The sequence below is a fragment of the Lagopus leucura genome, unplaced genomic scaffold, assembly GCF_019238085.1.
Source record: "Lagopus leucura isolate 7727_CA_CO unplaced genomic scaffold, USGS_WTPT01 Super-Scaffold_739, whole genome shotgun sequence".
NCBI lineage: Eukaryota > Metazoa > Chordata > Aves > Galliformes > Phasianidae > Lagopus > Lagopus leucura.
The window spans coordinates 8,293,664-8,311,409 of record NW_024962255.1 but is presented as its reverse complement, the minus strand read 5'-3'; the positions used below and the strand labels follow the sequence as shown (position 1 = coordinate 8,311,409).

General features: G+C 42.2%; 1 protein-coding gene across 1 annotated transcript in view; it reads right to left on the bottom strand.

Moving 5' to 3' along the window:
• The window catches only part of ARID5B (AT-rich interaction domain 5B), a 119,070-nt gene that overhangs the window by 8,831 nt on the left and 92,493 nt on the right, over nt 1–17,746 (bottom strand). The window contains exons 9-10 of the mRNA XM_042863137.1: nt 12,485–12,582; nt 1,071–1,269 (exon numbers count right to left, since the gene is read on the bottom strand). Of these exons, the coding sequence (XP_042719071.1) occupies nt 1,071–1,269; nt 12,485–12,582 (297 nt within the window). The remainder of the gene's footprint in view (nt 1–1,070; nt 1,270–12,484; nt 12,583–17,746) is intronic.

Here is a 17,746-nt window from a genome sequence, read left to right as displayed (position 1 = left end):
AGGACTTATGTACCTGCCAGACAGCAATGAAGGCAAGGGAGCAGCCGTAGTCTGCCGGGCATGTCATGTGTTTCAACATTCTTTAAATACTTACTTTCACTGCAACGCCTTGAAAGCTGCTGCGATCTGGCAGACTGAGACAGAAAAAGCAACATCTTGTGTGTTTAGTTGTATGTAAGGAGCTTCAAGGTCTCACTTACACAAGGTGCAAGGAGGACATAGAGTGGCTCAGATGGGCAAAAGACATGCTTAGGAAATTCTGGAGCAAAATGTCCATTAGTTTTATAGCACTGAGCAACATACGAAACTTACCCTTAATCTGCAGACAATTATGAATTCCACTGATCTATCTTTACATGGGCTATGAACACAAAATCGGAGCTGTCCCATGAGCACACATAATGTGATTCTATGTGGAAACCAGGACCTACCCACGTGAAGCAGGTTAGCAGCATCTCTGCTGAAAACCATCTGTGGTACGTGAGAGACTTCAGTCTCAGTTAAAGCTTGGCAGGTGTTTGCTCAAAATTTGACCTTTGAGTCTAAAGAGAAATTTAGCATAACATGATAAAAATCCTGAGAAGTGATATGTTTTCTGATGGATATGTGCATACATCTGTAAGTGCAGAAGGGCTAATCCAGATGTTACTACAATGAAGACCAGCTATACCCAGTTACCACAACATTATCAGCAGTATTAGAGGTTCCCGCACCCTATACTTAAGATTAGGAAATAACTGTAGTAGTTGTGTGGTTTCCTTTTGGCAGATGCTGATCTTCTCATGGTGACCACTGTGTAACACAATGAGCAGAAATGATACTTATTTTATCTAGAGCTTGGTCTTCTGCCATCACTCCTAAGCAATATGGAGCTAACCAGTGGCTGTTTGTAACCCTGCAAAATCACAACAGAGATAGTACCACACCAATTGAATTTCTACTGCTGAGCAAACTCAAAGGCCAACTGTTCGGGATTCTCCAGTTTAAATTATGTATTTTATCACTGAATTTTGATTGATTAAAACAGCACTTTTTTAACTGAAAAGTTGAAAAGCAGGGAAGCAACCAACCTCAGATGCATCTTGGGGTTTCTGTGCATTATCTTTCTCCTTCTTGCTCTTTTGGTTTTCATTTTTGATGCGTTTTGTTCCAGACACTTTTGTTTTCGCATCACCCTCCTGGGAACTGTTATCCTGTTTTCGAGGTTTCACTGGAGGCAGTGGCTTATCTTCCTCTCCTTTAATAAATCTTTCATACGGCAGGATTAATCTAGGGGATTAAGGAACAAATAATTGATCAGGTTTTGCTTTTCTAGCAAAGAATAAAATGTATCTACTGTGAGCAGTTTACTTAATATATCTATTTTCTTCCGTGGCATAAAAGCATCACTGTAAACTCTGTATCTACAAATCCAAGTATGATAAATCAATTTATTTGGCAAGATTACCGTGTGGCATAAATTGAGTGGAGTTGGCGCATATCAATTGTCAGTAAGGCTGCAGTGGCTCACACAGCCACACCAATTTGTACAGATGAGGATAAGAGCCACTGTGTTTTAGACTGATTAAAAAAAAACACAACCATTTACTTTTATTTTTTCTCCCAACCCTTAAAAGCACGCAGCAAACCCCAAGGAAACACCTCCAAAGCCACAGCCAACCTGATAACAGCTATACAATTTCCAGGCTGGAGGCTCCCCCGAGTGCAAGGATAAATGCCAGAAACTGGGTGGAAGACATTCAAGTATGGAAACCTGCAACAGCAGGCACAGCACACAGCGTGGTGCAGTGCCAGCCCAACCTGACCCTTCCAAACACACCCTCAAAGGGTGACAGTCACCATGGTCCCTGCCTTCCCAAATGAGTCTTTTCTCTTAAAGAGTTAAAAGTGGAAGAATTTTGAGCAGTGGAACCTTCCTCCACAAAGCATACAGAATCGCTTTAAAAAAAAGAAAGAAACACAAACAGAAAATATTCTCCCCCAAAAGCATCAAACACTCTGAGTTTTAATCTATCTGTTTTCCCTTTGCTATTCTTCATCTGAAAGGAAAAATAACTGATATAATTAAAAGGGATGGATTGCATTACAATCTCAGTTTCAACTTCAGTGATTAAAGTTTTTATAATGCATTTGGTATGATTAATGACTCACTGTGGGATTAATACAAGACTGAGACTTTAAAAATATGAACTTTAATACAGCAAACATAATTTGTTTTTTTCTTTTTTTTTTAAGACAAGTTGACTCTGTGAGGAAAATATACTTTGCTTATAAACAACATAAATCTGTTCAAATACCAGGAATCCTTAATTATCTTTAATCTAGGACTCCAAGGCAGAAACCTCTTTGGCTCAGATATTCGTTTGTTATCCTAGAATCAGCTCCTAAGCATGCAATTTTGATTTACATACTTAGATGTTCAAACACAGTTTGGGCTTAAGAGAGCAGAAATTAGATTGCTTGTGATCATAATATTTTACATTTTAATAAAATACAACATAAATTATGTTAAAATATAAACCTAATTTATGCTATATTAGAACCAAAATTCATTAACTGAGCATGCTCTGACATGGTATGTGCAAAGAGGCGTGAATAATACTTTCTAGCCCTGAATTTGGCAGGGCTCCAGTAATGAAGCTAAGCAGAGCCCACAGGGAATATTCATCTTCAGATCCCATTACAAACTGAGTTTAAACATGTTACAGCTGCTAAAACTGGAAACTGCTCCCTCTATGCAAACTTAGCAAAATAATATGTAGTTGCCAAATACCTGTTTCCCACTGTAATATTACAGTTAATGTTTATATAATAAAAAGCATAACTAAGCAGAATCAGAAAAAAATAATCTTGTTCATACTTGAGGCTGCTGAATTTCACTCACAAAGCACAAATATTCGTGCAAGCACCGGATACCTCCCTGTGCTGCACAGCGCTCTTCGGACTTGACTCGAGGCAAGGCTGGGCTTCACACAGGGCAACACTGATGTCGCTCTGCCATGTGTTAAATATTTAAACTCGCTTTTAATAAAAACACGTTTTATGACAATACTTGTTAGCGCTGCGAGGCGACTGTTTGGCTTTGTTTTGTTTCCATAGAAACACGCTGCCCGTTACAAATTCCCACCTCCCCTCAACAGGCCCTCAGAGCGTCCAAGTGCTGTGCAAGCAGGCGCCATGGCCCACTGGTGTGCCTTGCTGCAAGGAGGGCATGTAGTTGTGGCCCAATGGTGGGCATTGCTGCAAAGATGGTACATGGGGGGCTCCAGGCACAGCTGGGCCTGGGCTGCAGCAATGGCGAGTGCTTGCACGCCTCCCAGCCAGCCTCCCAGAGCTCCTCCTCCTTGTGGTGCACCTCACCAGAACTCATTAGCTTTGGTGCTAATTAGCAACTGTGCCTTAAAATTTCCTTTTCTTACCCTGAGTTCACGTGGGAGTACAACATTTTCATTTTAGTTATTTTTCACTGAGCTCAGCAGTTGGCAGTACGACAGCAGTAAAAATACATTTCACATCGCCGGTCAAAGGCCTGGAGCCAGCAGCAGGAAATCTGGAATTAAATGTTTCTTGTATCTGGAAGCAGGCATGACTAAGGTAAAACGGAACCAAAACACAAGGATGGCTTGTTGGAGGAGCTCTCCGCCTCGCTCCCAGCACACCGCCTGGCGCACGGAGAGCTGTGGGTGCAGGGGGCACGGGGGATCCCACGCAAGGCGGCACACGGAGCCCAACCACACAAGAATGCTCTGCGTGTTGAGACTTCCGCTGGTTACAATTTTCACTGAGTGTTTTTTCAGTTATCCTGTCATGGTACAACACAATTACCCACAGGATATGATCTTATCATTTGATTATTAGAAGCTTTTATAGCACAGGAGTAATAAAGCTAAGGCAGCTCTCAGAACGGTTAGAGCTCCGGCTCACATGCCATTACCGCTCGCTGCACAGCCAAGTTAAGGTCAATATTGCCCAACGCAGGAAGAATGCGATCTGCTATTATCCAAATAGTTTAGCAGAATGTGACATGTCTGAAACGAACGCAGGATTTTTGTCAAATATTTGCAGCGCAGGTAAGATTTAATCAATCTTTGCACAAGGAAAGGAAGGACAGGGCTCACAAAAATGCGCCTCAACACCTCAAACGTGCTCTGCTCAGAAACAACACCCGCACTGTCAGTGCTTTGGACGGGGCTGTCTGCGGCGGTGGGGGGAAGTATCAAAGTACTTATGGAGGAGGAAAGGGGGGCCGTTCTGTGGTCGAAGGAATATTTACTTGTGAAGCCTGCGAGGAGAGCAAATAAAAGGGTCTTTATCATGATCAAGACTCCAATATTAAGATTAATAAAATGTATTATTTATAAGTCAATTAACATAAATAGAATATGTAAGCACTAGTGTATTAAAAAATCTTTCCACAGGCAGCAGATTTTTAGCAGCATGAGGGTTTTTTTTGTTGTTGTTTTTTTTTTTTTTCCTGGAATAATACAAGAATAACATTTTCCAGCCAAGAGCAGAAACAGTAGGGGAGTCTTTGCTATCACAGAGCTTCTTATTAAATTCAGTCACTGTGAAAAGCGAGTCTTTTTTTTTTTTTAAATAAAGACAACTTAAAATCAATACAAGTTAGATTAACAAATCAGTACTATACTAATCCTGATTTATTACGATCGGCAATATTAAGTTTAATCACGTATAAACTGCTACTCAAAAAAAGATTTTGCTTTACTAAGTCCTGAATTAAATAATGGTGCAGTGTACTGAGTTTTCAGATCTGCATCATCTGATATTATGAAAAATTCAATGTACTTCTCTGCAGCAGATGTCAGAGGTCAGCAAATCTATTACAGCAATGTAAGTAATCTGGCTTTCTGCCAACATTTTTTTGAGAAACACTGAAGCAGATAATTTTATATTTACAAATTCTAAAATCCTCCAGGGACTGAATATCTTTCTCAACAAAAAGCAGAAACTTCACATTAGAGAAATGTATTTCACAGTATATCAAACATGTCTTCATCATTAGCATTTCATAAAAAGAAAAAAAAGTCCTTAATCTTTATTAGTCAACATTTTTTTTTCCCCAGCTACAGAAATAACAATACAAGGTCTAATCTGAGCCAATAACCACTGCATTTTCATGTATTGATTATAAAGAATGAATGATTTTTTTGGCCCAACTCTGCTTCACGTAATACATGAGAGCACGTCTATTTATAGACATGATAAAAAAAATAGTTACAATAATGCAAAGGATCTGACCAACCCAGAAAGAGGAAGGAAATTAAATGTTAAGGCTGCCAGTTTCCTCTCGAATTCTCCCCACTGTGCGTGGATATTACAGGGTGCTCCGGCCAGGGAGGAACCATATGCCCGTGACACAGTGCTCTGTCCATGGGCTGCACTGGGGGAAGGAGGGCAGGAGGCAATTCAACACAACCCCTACAGTATTTTTATACCGTTTGTCTCAGTGTTTATTTTTGTTTTCTTTCTGGCAGAATAAAATATTCCAACATGCCTCCTATTGACATCATCTTGCTTTCTCAAGGGCTCCAAGCCCAACACAAAACAGTGCGCAAGGGAGCCTCTCAGCCACAAGAATAATCTTGGAAGCACATAAAATACCAGAGCCCATTACTTGGGAGACGCTGCCCCTTTTCCATTCCAGGCAAGAAGGTTAAGGAAGTTGTTTGCAATGAGAATGGAAAAAGACTTAAATCTGCTCTACCGAATGAACACAACCATCGGTTAACCCATGGAACTCACTGCCAGTGGTTATCTGGGGGCCAGGGGATTAGTGAGATTATGCAAGGTTTAGATGCTAATGTAAATCATGAGAACAGTAAATGCTCAGATTCAGAAACACTGAGAAGGGACAGGCAACAAATCACCTTGCTGGTAGGAGTTTGGAAAACACTTCCTTCCCGGGGCATACTAAGTCACAGGTGAGTGGGTCTTGACTCCTTCCCCTGAAGGCACAGCTGGGGAGAAGACCACTGTTCTGCCAGGTTCACTAAGGGAGCTTTCTGTTAGGTCCTTGAGAGCAGTAAGGCAGAGCCATCGTCAGCCCTGTGAGCATGGAGCCAAGACAAGCGGCACTGAGCTGGGGCGACTCAGCAACAGTCCTCACGCAGAGGCAGGCAGTCCCAGGGCAGAGGGCCTCCAATCGATAACCTCAGTTGCAGAAGCCTCATTCTCTTCCTGGAAATCCAATGGCAAAGCATTTGGCTGTTTTAAGGGACCAGCAGGAACACCCTAGCTCTGATCCCAAAGAAGGCTTGTCTTTTGTACACCGATATCCTTTAAAAGGAACAAATCTCGGAGCAATGCTGTCACAGGAAACAAGTCACCTTCAACAGCAATCAGCTGGTGAGGATTGACAGGAGTGTTAGACAGCTTTCTGGGCACCAGTGACCATTTTCCAGCAGAGAACAGGGGGGAGGAATAACCCAAACTCTTAAGATCTCAGCCTGTTTTCTGAAATGGGAATATAAAACACAATGAGGAAATCAAGCCTAATTTCCCTGTGCTGCATTGTACAATCCAGGGGTTACGAAAGCAAGCCTGCATGCTTTCATGCAGAATACAATAGCAATAGGACTATTTGCATATGTCTGAAGTACAAAACTAGCATGTATTTTATCAGCAAAGGCAAAATATGTTTGAGTTCGATTTTGTTCGCAAAGAACTTCCCTTCCTTAAAGAAATGGCTCTTTCATCCTTTCATCAACAACTTTCCTCACAGCCCACTGGGAGTGCTGGTGAGTAATGAGAACAGCTCGCTGCTGAAAGGTGGGAACTGCACTGCTGTGAGAGAATTCAAAGGCACTTTGTTTTAGGTAAACTAGAAATTAGTGACATTACAAACAGCTGTTGATTTAGCTGCACTGTCAGGCGATGTAAGCTCAGACACTCTTCATCCTATGGCTCAGTGAAGGGAAACAAGCAACCATTCCAGATTTAGCGCACAGCAAAGGGTGATGAGGACAGAGAAGCTTCCCCAGATCTCTCTACAAAACTCGCAAGCCCTTCTGGGGCAAGACCCCAGGTGGAAAGGAAGATGTGGCTGGGGAAACAGTTCCCCGCAAGGGAGAGAGACCATCAGCCTGCAGTCTCTGGAAAAGAATACTTGATCATCTGATGAGCTCACCCGACGACTCTAGTCCTGGCCACTAAGTCTACCAGGCTGGAAACCCAGTTCTGAAGAAATTTTGAAAAAACAGCGTGTTCTCAGATGTTCTGAATGGACAGTTAAGGATCTGTTTTTTAATGGTAAACAATTACATTCCTCTGTCATCTGATACTTTTTAAATTTTGGGGAGGGGGGAAGCTTTCTGAATTTTCAATAGTTCCTTTGTTAAAGCATCTGTTACTCACATAATTGAAAATATGTTTGTTCAGTGGTATGCTTGAGAGTGCAGTTATTTAATCTTAATGATAAAGCCCTGAGGGCAGAAAATCTCAAGTAGAAACCTCTTGTTATTTACCAAAAAAATAACCAAAACAAAAAACAAAAGACACTCAAAAAAAAAATAGGAAAAGAAAAAGAGGGCTACGATACCTCATCTGTCTTCAGGCTTAAATTCATGCTTGATGGAAAACTACTGAGACAGTTTGAAACTTTAAAAGTTTTCTGGGAGTCTGTAACTAGCTGTAGTGGGAGGGGGGCAGGAAAGTGGGGTGAACACAAAAATAAAAACAAGTTGGTATTACAAGAAAAAAATATTGCTTGGCAAGTTTTTTGGGGTCAAACAAAGAGCTAGCTGTAGTTTACAGGATGACATAACACTTGATTAACTTTTGCCTGAGGATGTTTTCACACTTAGCAATGTAAACCAAAACCTCAGATAAATTACAACATATATTAGAAGACTACCATAAACATTTTCACTTATATGCTCTAAAAGGCTCCTATTTTTCCTTCCCTCCTAAAAGACCAGCTGCTATTTCCTACAAAGCTCCACCAAAATGCTCAAACTTTACCAAAATTATCTGAACGCTTTAACAAAACCATGCAGCATTTGTAAGCAATGCAGGACTCTCCTTGCATATTGAATTACTTCACAATATCCTTAGGGTAGAGAAACTTCATGGTTCTTAAAGGGAAACCATGTAAGGGACTTATTTTGACCTGCCTTGTGTTTCTGATAATACATAATATTTTTGTGTGTGATTAAGACTGAAAAATGTCAGAATGGGCTCCAAGTTGGACACTGCATCTCACCATTTTCAGTATGCTGGAAGGGGACAGATGTACAGCATGCACTGCAGGTGCCCAGGAACCACAGACCCCAGGAGTCTGTTCCCAAAGCATGGCACAACCACCATGCAGAGCTGCAATGCCCTACTGCCTGCTGAGGTCCCCTCTCCATCACCTGATCCCCACAGTGTCCTGGCAGCCACGGCTTCAGAGCAACCTGCCCATTTGGCTATCCAGATTTGCAGAGAGATGAGTCCTGCCATGGACCCCTGCCACCTGGGTCTGACCAGGACAGCTGGGTGGCCGAAGCTCTGGTGGCTCACGAGGGTCAGGCCGTGAGCTACCTACCCCATGGTACAGCAGGGCACGGCACAGTCCAGCTCCTGCATGGCTCTGCAGCACCCAGACAGGCCGCAGCCCTCAGGGACTACCCACTGCTGGCCATGGCATCTTCCAACACAACACATTTGGCCACCACACAGCTGAGGGGCAACGCTGCACACTAGTTCACACCAGGTGCCCCAGCCCTGCACATTTGTGCGTAGCTGCTGGACGGAGCTTGCTTCGGAGGAAACCGAGATGAAAGACAGCCAGGCTCTGAGGCACAAAAAGGCCCCAACATGCAATTGCTAGCGTTTTATTTGGAACTTTTTATACCTTGCGAAATAGCAAGTTGGTCGTGGTTTTTGTGTTGTTTTTTCTTTTTCTTTTTTTTTTTTTTGAGGGGGTGGAGGTGTAATATTTATGAAAAACCCCTAACAGCAACGTCACTGGTGCTGCAGAAACACAGCCTATCGTTTACACAGGGTAATTAAAGCTGATGATCATGTGTTCTGTGTAAAAGCGAAAGAAACCTCAGCCCCTGCATGTGAAACCCACATCTGCATTAGGGGGGAAGGCGGTGGGGAGCAGAGCTCTTCGCAGAAGAGCAGCCGTTTCTGAGGGCTTGCTGATAACAGGGAGATGGGGCACTGACAAGGGCTCACGCTCCTCAGGAAGGCCCAGGCCAACACAGCTGACACAGACAGCAAGGGAACCGCCTGCACAGAGCACAAACAGTAATGACCGAAAAACAACAACTCCTCAGCTCTGCGCAGCCCGAACCACAGAGAGAGCAACAGCCCCACGATGGGAAAACATTAATGCTTTTTATATTGGTAATCATCTGTAACATGAGCAATTAAGTACAGTACTAATGGACTATAGCCAAGAGCCTGGTACTAATATTAAAAACTGACAGAGATGGATAGGTTTGGAAGGGAAACCAGGCTGACAAAGACATTTTATGAAGTGCTGGGGCCTACCTGAAACAACCCAATTTGAGGCAGGTTCAGACCAGCCATGCCTACAGTGACAATAACACATTCACTGGCATTACGCGATACCTGCTATGCTTTAAATAAAAACACCCATTACTTCTACTCAGCAACCTGCACTTTCATTATTACACTCATTAATAAAACAGAAGTTGTCTAACTAATGCACAAATAACACTTACTGAAACACTTACTACCTTGCTTTGTTTTAAAATGAAAACAGTTACTGGAAACGCAAACCATACTGCCTGAAATGAATCAGTTGATAAGGCATGCAGAATCTCCCCTCTGCGGGAGGAACAAGGCCATCACTTCCCCAAGCTGCCTGCCACCCAGAGCCCAGCAGGGGCAGGCGTTGCAGCCTCTCCTGCCGTGATGTGTGCTGGGGAGCAGAGTGCTGCCTGCCCTTGACCACACCAGCACTCCTATACTTTTGCTTGGTTGTAGTGTTGCCACCTTGGTACAGTTTCTGATTCTTTTCCTCTCTTTTCTTTGAACCAGGCACAGGATCTGAAAACCCAGCCTGCAGTGGGGCACTGGGAGGAGCGTCTGGGAGGCCACGTGGGAGCCACGTGCATTACGCTCTTCAGTATCCTAATGCTGTCACAGGAAGGTCACTGCCGTTGATGCAGCCTTGATATGCTCAAGCCAGTACAAACAGCTGGTAGCCTCTCTACCAACTTGAGAAAACCTAGTTACCACAGCATGGTGCCCTTGGCATCTAGTTGTGGAGATGGATGGCAGGGATGATGCAAACAGCAGCACCAGCGACACCAGGGAGCTGCATGTTCTGCCTCCAGTAAGAAGGCCACTGGGATCCAGAAAGGAAAAATCATGAGATTTGTTCAACATTTACTTCCCAGCTTAATTCAATTTCCAGTTTAGCTTTACAACTCACCTTCAAGTTAGAAAATGTATGTGCGTCCTGAATCATTAATGCGTATTCCTGCATTGCAGTTCTAGCTTTAGATTAAATGTCATCTGAGTGCATTGGCTAGAAATGAACATTACATTTACAGGTGCTGTGGTTAAAATTACCAGCTGAAACAAACCATGACAATTTCATTTACTTTTTTTCCAAATCTGACACTCCATACAGCTTTCCCGTGGTGGAAAAAGAGGGTCTAACATCAGAAATTTTTTTTGACAGCCAGCCACAGAGACCTGAACAATAGGTCCTGCCTCATGTCAGTATTACGCCTGGCTCTGGAACCCAAGGGCTCACATTTGAGCTCTTCGATGTCTTAAGACTCATCTCGACCATCAGCTAAAGCTGTCTCCTCCCTCAGACTCCTGGCAAGCAAAATTGTTTTTGGGTAGCTGGAAAGGCTGTGGTACCTTGAAGGCATGATGAATCTGCTCAGCTTTTCTAGTGAGCACAACAGATTGTGGTACTTTGTAGCATATCCCTAAGTAACTGCTGAGTAAGTCACAGGAAGGAGTCTCTAGGCATCAATGAGAAGAAGAAGAGCACAATTCCAGGGTTTTGCATGTACAATAATGAACCACTAGCATGAAAGTAAAGAGAGGGGGGTTCATCATGTATCTGTGAATGGTTCATTTACTTTCCGTAGCTAGCGAGGAACTGTTCTCTCAGTGAATCTTGAATTTCAGCACCAAGCCCAGGAACACTTGCTTCCTGCATGCCCTGAAGCCGCAGAGCCTGAACTCTCAGCCTGCCTGGGTCTCCTCTGACAAAAAAAAAAACAGGGTTCTGCAAGGTACACCTGGCCAAGGGAAGCTCAGGCTGCCAGCTTTAACCCAATCCACTGGCCTGTGTGCAAGAGGAAGACCTGAGCCTCTTGGAGCTGAAATGAGGGAGGGGAAGAGCCGAGTCCAGACAATCTGATGAGTCAACTAGGGCAATCTATAACATCCGTCAGCAACGCAACGACAGAGGAAAGCCCATCTGACATGTATAGCAACTCACACAATCTGCCCCAATGTTTGGCTCCAAATTCTGTTATAATGCATTAGATGGAACTTCTTGGTGCATCCAGGCCCTCATGCCACAGCTGCCACCTGTAAAGGACAGCAATGAGCCTTTTTCGCCATGGTGCGGGCAGCATCTTCCTCGGAGTGGCCAACATATAAAGCATGAAAAAAGGGTGAGAAAATGCCCAACACGCACAGCTCTGTGCACAGCAAGACCAGCCTTTTCCTGAGCCCAGCACCATAACTTGTTTACACTCTGGAACAAGAGATTGGACTTTCCTTATTTGAGCCTGAAATTGCAAAGATTGCACTAAAACTTTCTTGTCTACAAAAAAAAAGAAAAAAAAAAAAAAGAAAAAAAAGAAAAAAAAAAGGTTGTTTCTAAAAATCTAAGTAAACCAAAACAACATTCCAGCTCCAGTATTCTATTCAGTGCATGCTGGCTTCACAAGCCCTGGAAGTTATTATCTACATGGGAAGAATAAGAAATCAACAGTTCTGACCAGCAACAATGGCTGCAGAGAAAGAGTGTTTGGCAGCAGCTTGCAGGCAGGGAGGAGGGAAGGAATGCAGTGAAGAAGAGGAATGCAGTGCTCTGCATGACCTACAACATTAACAGCACCCTGCATTGTGGGCTGCCCCATTATTTTGATCACAACCACAATTTGCTTAATTGGTATTCCTAAAAACCGACAGAAGACAAGTGTCTGCATCAATTAGCTCATTTCTCATTTCTCCTTGAGTATGTTTTGCTCAATTTTTCAGCTTCTTTACCCGGAAATCGGTTGTAAAAATTAAGATATGTACCAAAGAAAATAGATGCTTGTTTTATGTATTTAGACACTGGAGACATATATTGTGGTTTAAATTACAATGGATTATCTGACTGAACTGTTGGGGGAAAATTTACTGTATCTTTAAGAAACCTCTCTCTCTCTCTCTCTCTCTCTTTCTCTAGTTCTTTATAAAACGCTTTGAAGGTTCTCCAAATTAATTTTTTCATTATTAAACAAGCATTTCAGATTCGTTATCTTACCTTTCATAATGTCTGCGAGTACATGTAGCAGCACTTGTGCTTCCAGGGTTACCACCTAATTCATCATAAATATGTTTCCATTGTCGACGGGCTGTTATCTGTAAAAATGGCAATGGAAAATTTAATCTTGCATCTTTACAGATTCTACAGCGTTTGAGTTCACAACAACAAATGCATGTGTGACACTTTCAGAACAGCATGTACTACAAGAACAATAAAAGCCCCTACAGAATATATAGAGCGCACAAAGCTCTGGGTGTTGGGTTTCTTTTTTTTTTTTGGTAAGTTAACACTATGCCTATTTTCTCTCGCTCTAAAATGGAGAGATCTGACTGATTCATTATCAAGTCACAAGCAATCCAGCCTCACAAAAGAGAATCTCAATCAATATAGGGTCATTAACCATAAGAAGTTATGCAGACAAATCCCACGGTGAATTATGAAAATGAAGCTAGACCCGTACTCAGCACAAATAATGATTACGTAGTTATTTTAACTGAATTAGAGAAAATAAATCTGCTGCAAAACCCAAATCCACCACAGAATTCTGTAAATCCACAAAAGCAGAGTCTGTAACTCTATAGGTTACAAGCTGTTTATTTTTATCCATTTATGTCAGTAGAATATATAGATCAAATAGTAGTGAAATCTTAACATACCCCAATCTTAATATTTGAGCTATGTATTTTATTGGACTACTCTGATGAAAATAAACATCTTGTAACATATTGAGTTGCATACCACGGCTCTGTTTTTTGTACAGAAATTAGGATTATACAGAATAACAGATGGAAGACCTGGCAAAAGAATTGTTTCTGAATACCACTTCATTATTTTATATATTCCACTATATTTAAAACAGGAAGAAAAGCAGGAATAGGACAAGCACAATAGATCACCCTCCTCTGCCTGCAGCTCATAAAAAAGGCCAGTGGAAAATTGTGGGGGCAATTTGGGGAGAATTTTGTCATTTTCTGTGGAATGCTGTGGATTTTAATATATTCAGCCCTGGAGGCTTCTTTGGAGTTACCCACAGAGTAGTCAATGGCATTTACTGAGGAGCTAAAGGCAGCAATCAGAAGAAAACAAATATTACAACTTGCAATCTGAGGCCTGTAATTTTAATCTAAACAAGAGGAGATAGCTACCATCATTAAATATTACAGGGTAAAAGGTATTTCTTTCTAGCTCTACATAAAAGGAAAATCCTTCCTTTGCTGAAATCATTCTCTGAAGCCAAAAGGCTGGCTGGTGACTTAGCATTTGGTATCGTTACAGTTCCTCCAAGTTCATTGCTTGTGCAGTTCTCAGAAAACATCAGCACCAGCTCCAACTCACTACTAGTGCTTAGTAGTGCAGATAAATTTGGCACAAATGAATTAATGAAATGAAACTGAACACTCATCTGAAGAAAAAAGTTCATTTTGAAGTCCTTACAACATCTCTTCCCCAAGCTATCCACACTTCAGTCTATTATTTTTACTGAAGGGGTTGAGGAACAGGAATCATAATGAGCTGTAACTCCTGGGAATATTAAAGGATGCTCCTTCTGCAACCTGAAAGGTCAAAAATCATTGGATCAAGTCCCAGGCTGTAAAGGAAAGCTTGGATGGAAAGCTACTTCTGGTCCTGCCTCCCACACTTTTGTTATGGTTCATTGGGACAGGCAGAAGAATAAGGCATGGCCAGAAAGCCCTTGCCTTTCGATTGCTCCCCAGAATCAAAGGTCCCCCAGGGGCTGTTGCAAGAGGCCTTTTATCAAATGTAACCTGGCAGCCTCACAGGCTAAGGGAATAAAAGTGCTCAGAGCTACACTGTGAGCTGCGCTATGCCCTCCTAGAAAGCCCAGCCCAGCTGGCTTGCAAGGCTTTGGGCCAGGACTTCATCTTTGACTAAGTACTGTGGGGCTGTGGCAGAATCTCTGAATGAAAGCAAAGGATTAGTCAGCAAGAGAAGGACAGCAAGTCCCCTTTTTAAACATGCCCATGCTACTACGAAGCACAGTGTCCATTTTCAAAAGGAACACAGCAGCCTCAGAACCAAAGTCTCATTAACTATGAGCCAAATCCAAAGTTGATACTCAAGCTGGAACAATAGCAAACACTACTTTCCTTAAGGTGAAAGGGGAATTTCTCTGAAGTCACTGGACACCTTTATTGGTGTCCATCTCCTCTAGACTGTTAAAAATAATAGTATTTACACAAACATTTGTCCAGCTTTATCCAATTCCGCCTCTGCAGAGGATCAGAACTCCTTGGCAATTAGCAGAGTTGTGCCCTCCCACGTATAAATTTGACATTCCCTGAAATAACTGTTATCCTAACCAAGCCTGTAGATGAGTTTTCCCCTGCTTTGGAAAGTTTAGTTTTTATGCTTAATAAACTTCAAAGGACTAAATTGCATCCTTAAACAATCTGAACAAAATGCAGTGTTGTGGAAACCTCACAACTGCCATGCAGGGCAGCACTGCTTGAGCTGGATGCTCATGCTGGCCGCGTTGAAATGAAGGACTGCTTGCTTTTTTCATTGAAGTCTCTCCCACCCACCTTCAGTGACGATGAACTTCTTGAGCAGCCAGGAATGGGCAGTGCCTGGCAAAGCTTTGCTCATGGTTACTGTTTGTATCAAAATACCTGCCTTGGTTGCTTTTACACAGTGGTTTTCTACTCTGAACTGGTTCATATGTGGTCCTTGCTAGTAACACACCCATGGCTGGGGCACATGAGAAACAGAAAGGCAGGTAACAGAAAAGTGCAAAAATATTACAATGTTTTAGTTGGCTGAGCAGGGAATTTCCTGTAAACACATTCACAAGTGTCATTTTTAGGGGCATGGAGCTTTAGTAAAGTAAGACTAACTAACTAACATTATGCAAAAGCTTTAATAACTATTTCCTAAGCACTTTCCTTTCACACTTCTAGTAAATTCACTTTCAGTTTCTTGACTTCGGTTGACCTGCTGCAGTAGACAACATACAGAGGACAAAGTTCTTTGCTGCTTTAGTTTTCCAATTTGTTTTTCTCTGCTCACACCAGTATATACATCTCTTGTAGTGTCTGCCACAATTCTAAGAGCACAGGATGCTCCAGGCTCACCAACCAATCAAGGCAATTGCAAAGGCCAGCCTAATCTCTGGCAGCTTTCCATCCCAATGCTGGCTTCAGTTTTATATATAGTGGTCTTCTGGTTTGCAGACCGTTCCCGCAGTTTGCTCCAAACTACAGCTCCACAGTCCCAGTCCATGGCCACTGGGATTCAGGGGCACTGAAAACCTGCATGCCATCTTTCCCTGTCACCAGAATCTGGAGTCAAGCAAGAGACTGCTCAGTCCAGGGATCCAAGAGCAGATTTGGATCTTGTTCCTGTAAGCACGGTATTAGGCTGTGACTGGTACTCAAAAGCAACCAAATTAAAGCAATGATCTTATCTATTAAAGTAGAGGACTGCTTATACAAATGCTTTTAATGGTATCTTCTGCTTTGAGGAATATATGATCTTCTCCATTGCCAATCCCAGCTTCTTGCTCCCAATTGAATGGGGGATTTTCTGGTCATGGTACATGATCTTTGTAAGGCTCCTCAGAACAGAGCTCTGGCAATTAGGAGTTTGGCATTCCACTGAGATATCAGTTCCTTTGGGCCCGCCCAGACACAGAACTTTTGTATGCATCAATCATTAATTTCTAAAAACTAAAGCAATTTACTGTTGCTTCCAGAAGGCAGCAGCTAAATGGCATCTCACTGACCTTCAGTGAAACTTAAGGGTTAAGATCCACCCAATTTTCTTTTTGCCCTTTATCTTTCTAAGACATCTGCAGGTTAAGCCCATTCAGCACGACTGCCTTTCACAATATGCCAAGGCATTCCTCCTGTGCTGGCTCAGAAGGAAAGAAGCCACCTCAGGACTTGCCAAAGACAACTCTTGAAATAATTCTTGGAAGTTTCCCATCTCTGAACATCTGCATCTTTTACTCTCTTGACTTAGGGTGACTGACAAAATTCCAGTCCATGGTTGTTAAACGCCACTGCAGCTGAGCCCCCTGGAATGTGACTTTTCTTCCAAGGATTTGGGGACATTTTAAATCATTCATTCTGTGAGAGCTTGCTGCAGAGAGTGCTTTCCAATGCACTCTCTTACTACGAGCAATAAAGATGCTTATTTCATCTACTTCACTGGAGAGAAACATGATCCCACCAATTCAGAAGAGACAGTTTTGTCTGTAAAGGGTTTAGACCAATTTGCATGGGATCCTGATTTTATTAAGGCTGTACTATGTCCAATCAGAAATACATGGGAGTGTGGTATTACTGCTACGGATGACAACTAACTAAGAATTAGTAACCGAACAGATAATGGAGAAATAAGAAATGACTCTCACAAGCAGTCTAACTGGAGAGCCATTAAATAAAAGCATATGACACACAATGATTACTTGACGCTACTAAATATCCTGTATGTACAGCTAATGGTCTCTGCTACCAGATTCATTCCAGTATCTGAAACATAAGGAAAGACAGACAGATAGTTTAGAAAGTTATTCTCTGCACTTCAAATGCAATCTCTGGCAAGTTCCATTCACTATTAGATCCTTAAACAACAGGTCATACATTGTTCTGAGAATCTTTTTCAGCAGAAGCTGAAAAACACTGTACATAGCCTCTGCTTGATTCTCATTTTTAAGATCTCATAATGGCATCTGTACATGTACAAGGTGGACAGGGCAGGGGTTGAAACTGAAAATGGGCCAAGTAGCACCTTCTGCCAAACATGAGGATGTAAACTGCTATAACTAGGGAAGTTTCTACACTCACTTCTAAGAAACTTGTCACCTAACCACTCTAAGTTCCAATATGTGATTTTAACCAGTCCATAATTCACTGCCAGCTCAGAAAGCAGCTGTTGCACGCTGAAGACAAATATCTCCTTGTAAGAATTCTTTTATTTACAGTACTTCCAAGAGAAAAAGCTGAATGCACAAACCAGAAATGTGAAATTTTAAGAAGAAGGTAAAGATGATGAAACCATTACAAGAGACTGATCCAAGCCAGATGGCAGGGTCTGGTCCATACAGATAAATATGCTAATCAGGGTAGGCTCCTGTCACCCTAAAACTGAAGAAAGCCTTTGCTCTGCGCATAACTTCTCATCAAAAATAGTGCAAATGAATCACAATCACAACAGTTTGTGAGAGTGGTGGAATCTCGCTGTTACTGAACTACAGCACTCGCTTGAAATTTTAAATATGGGACTACGTAAACCTGC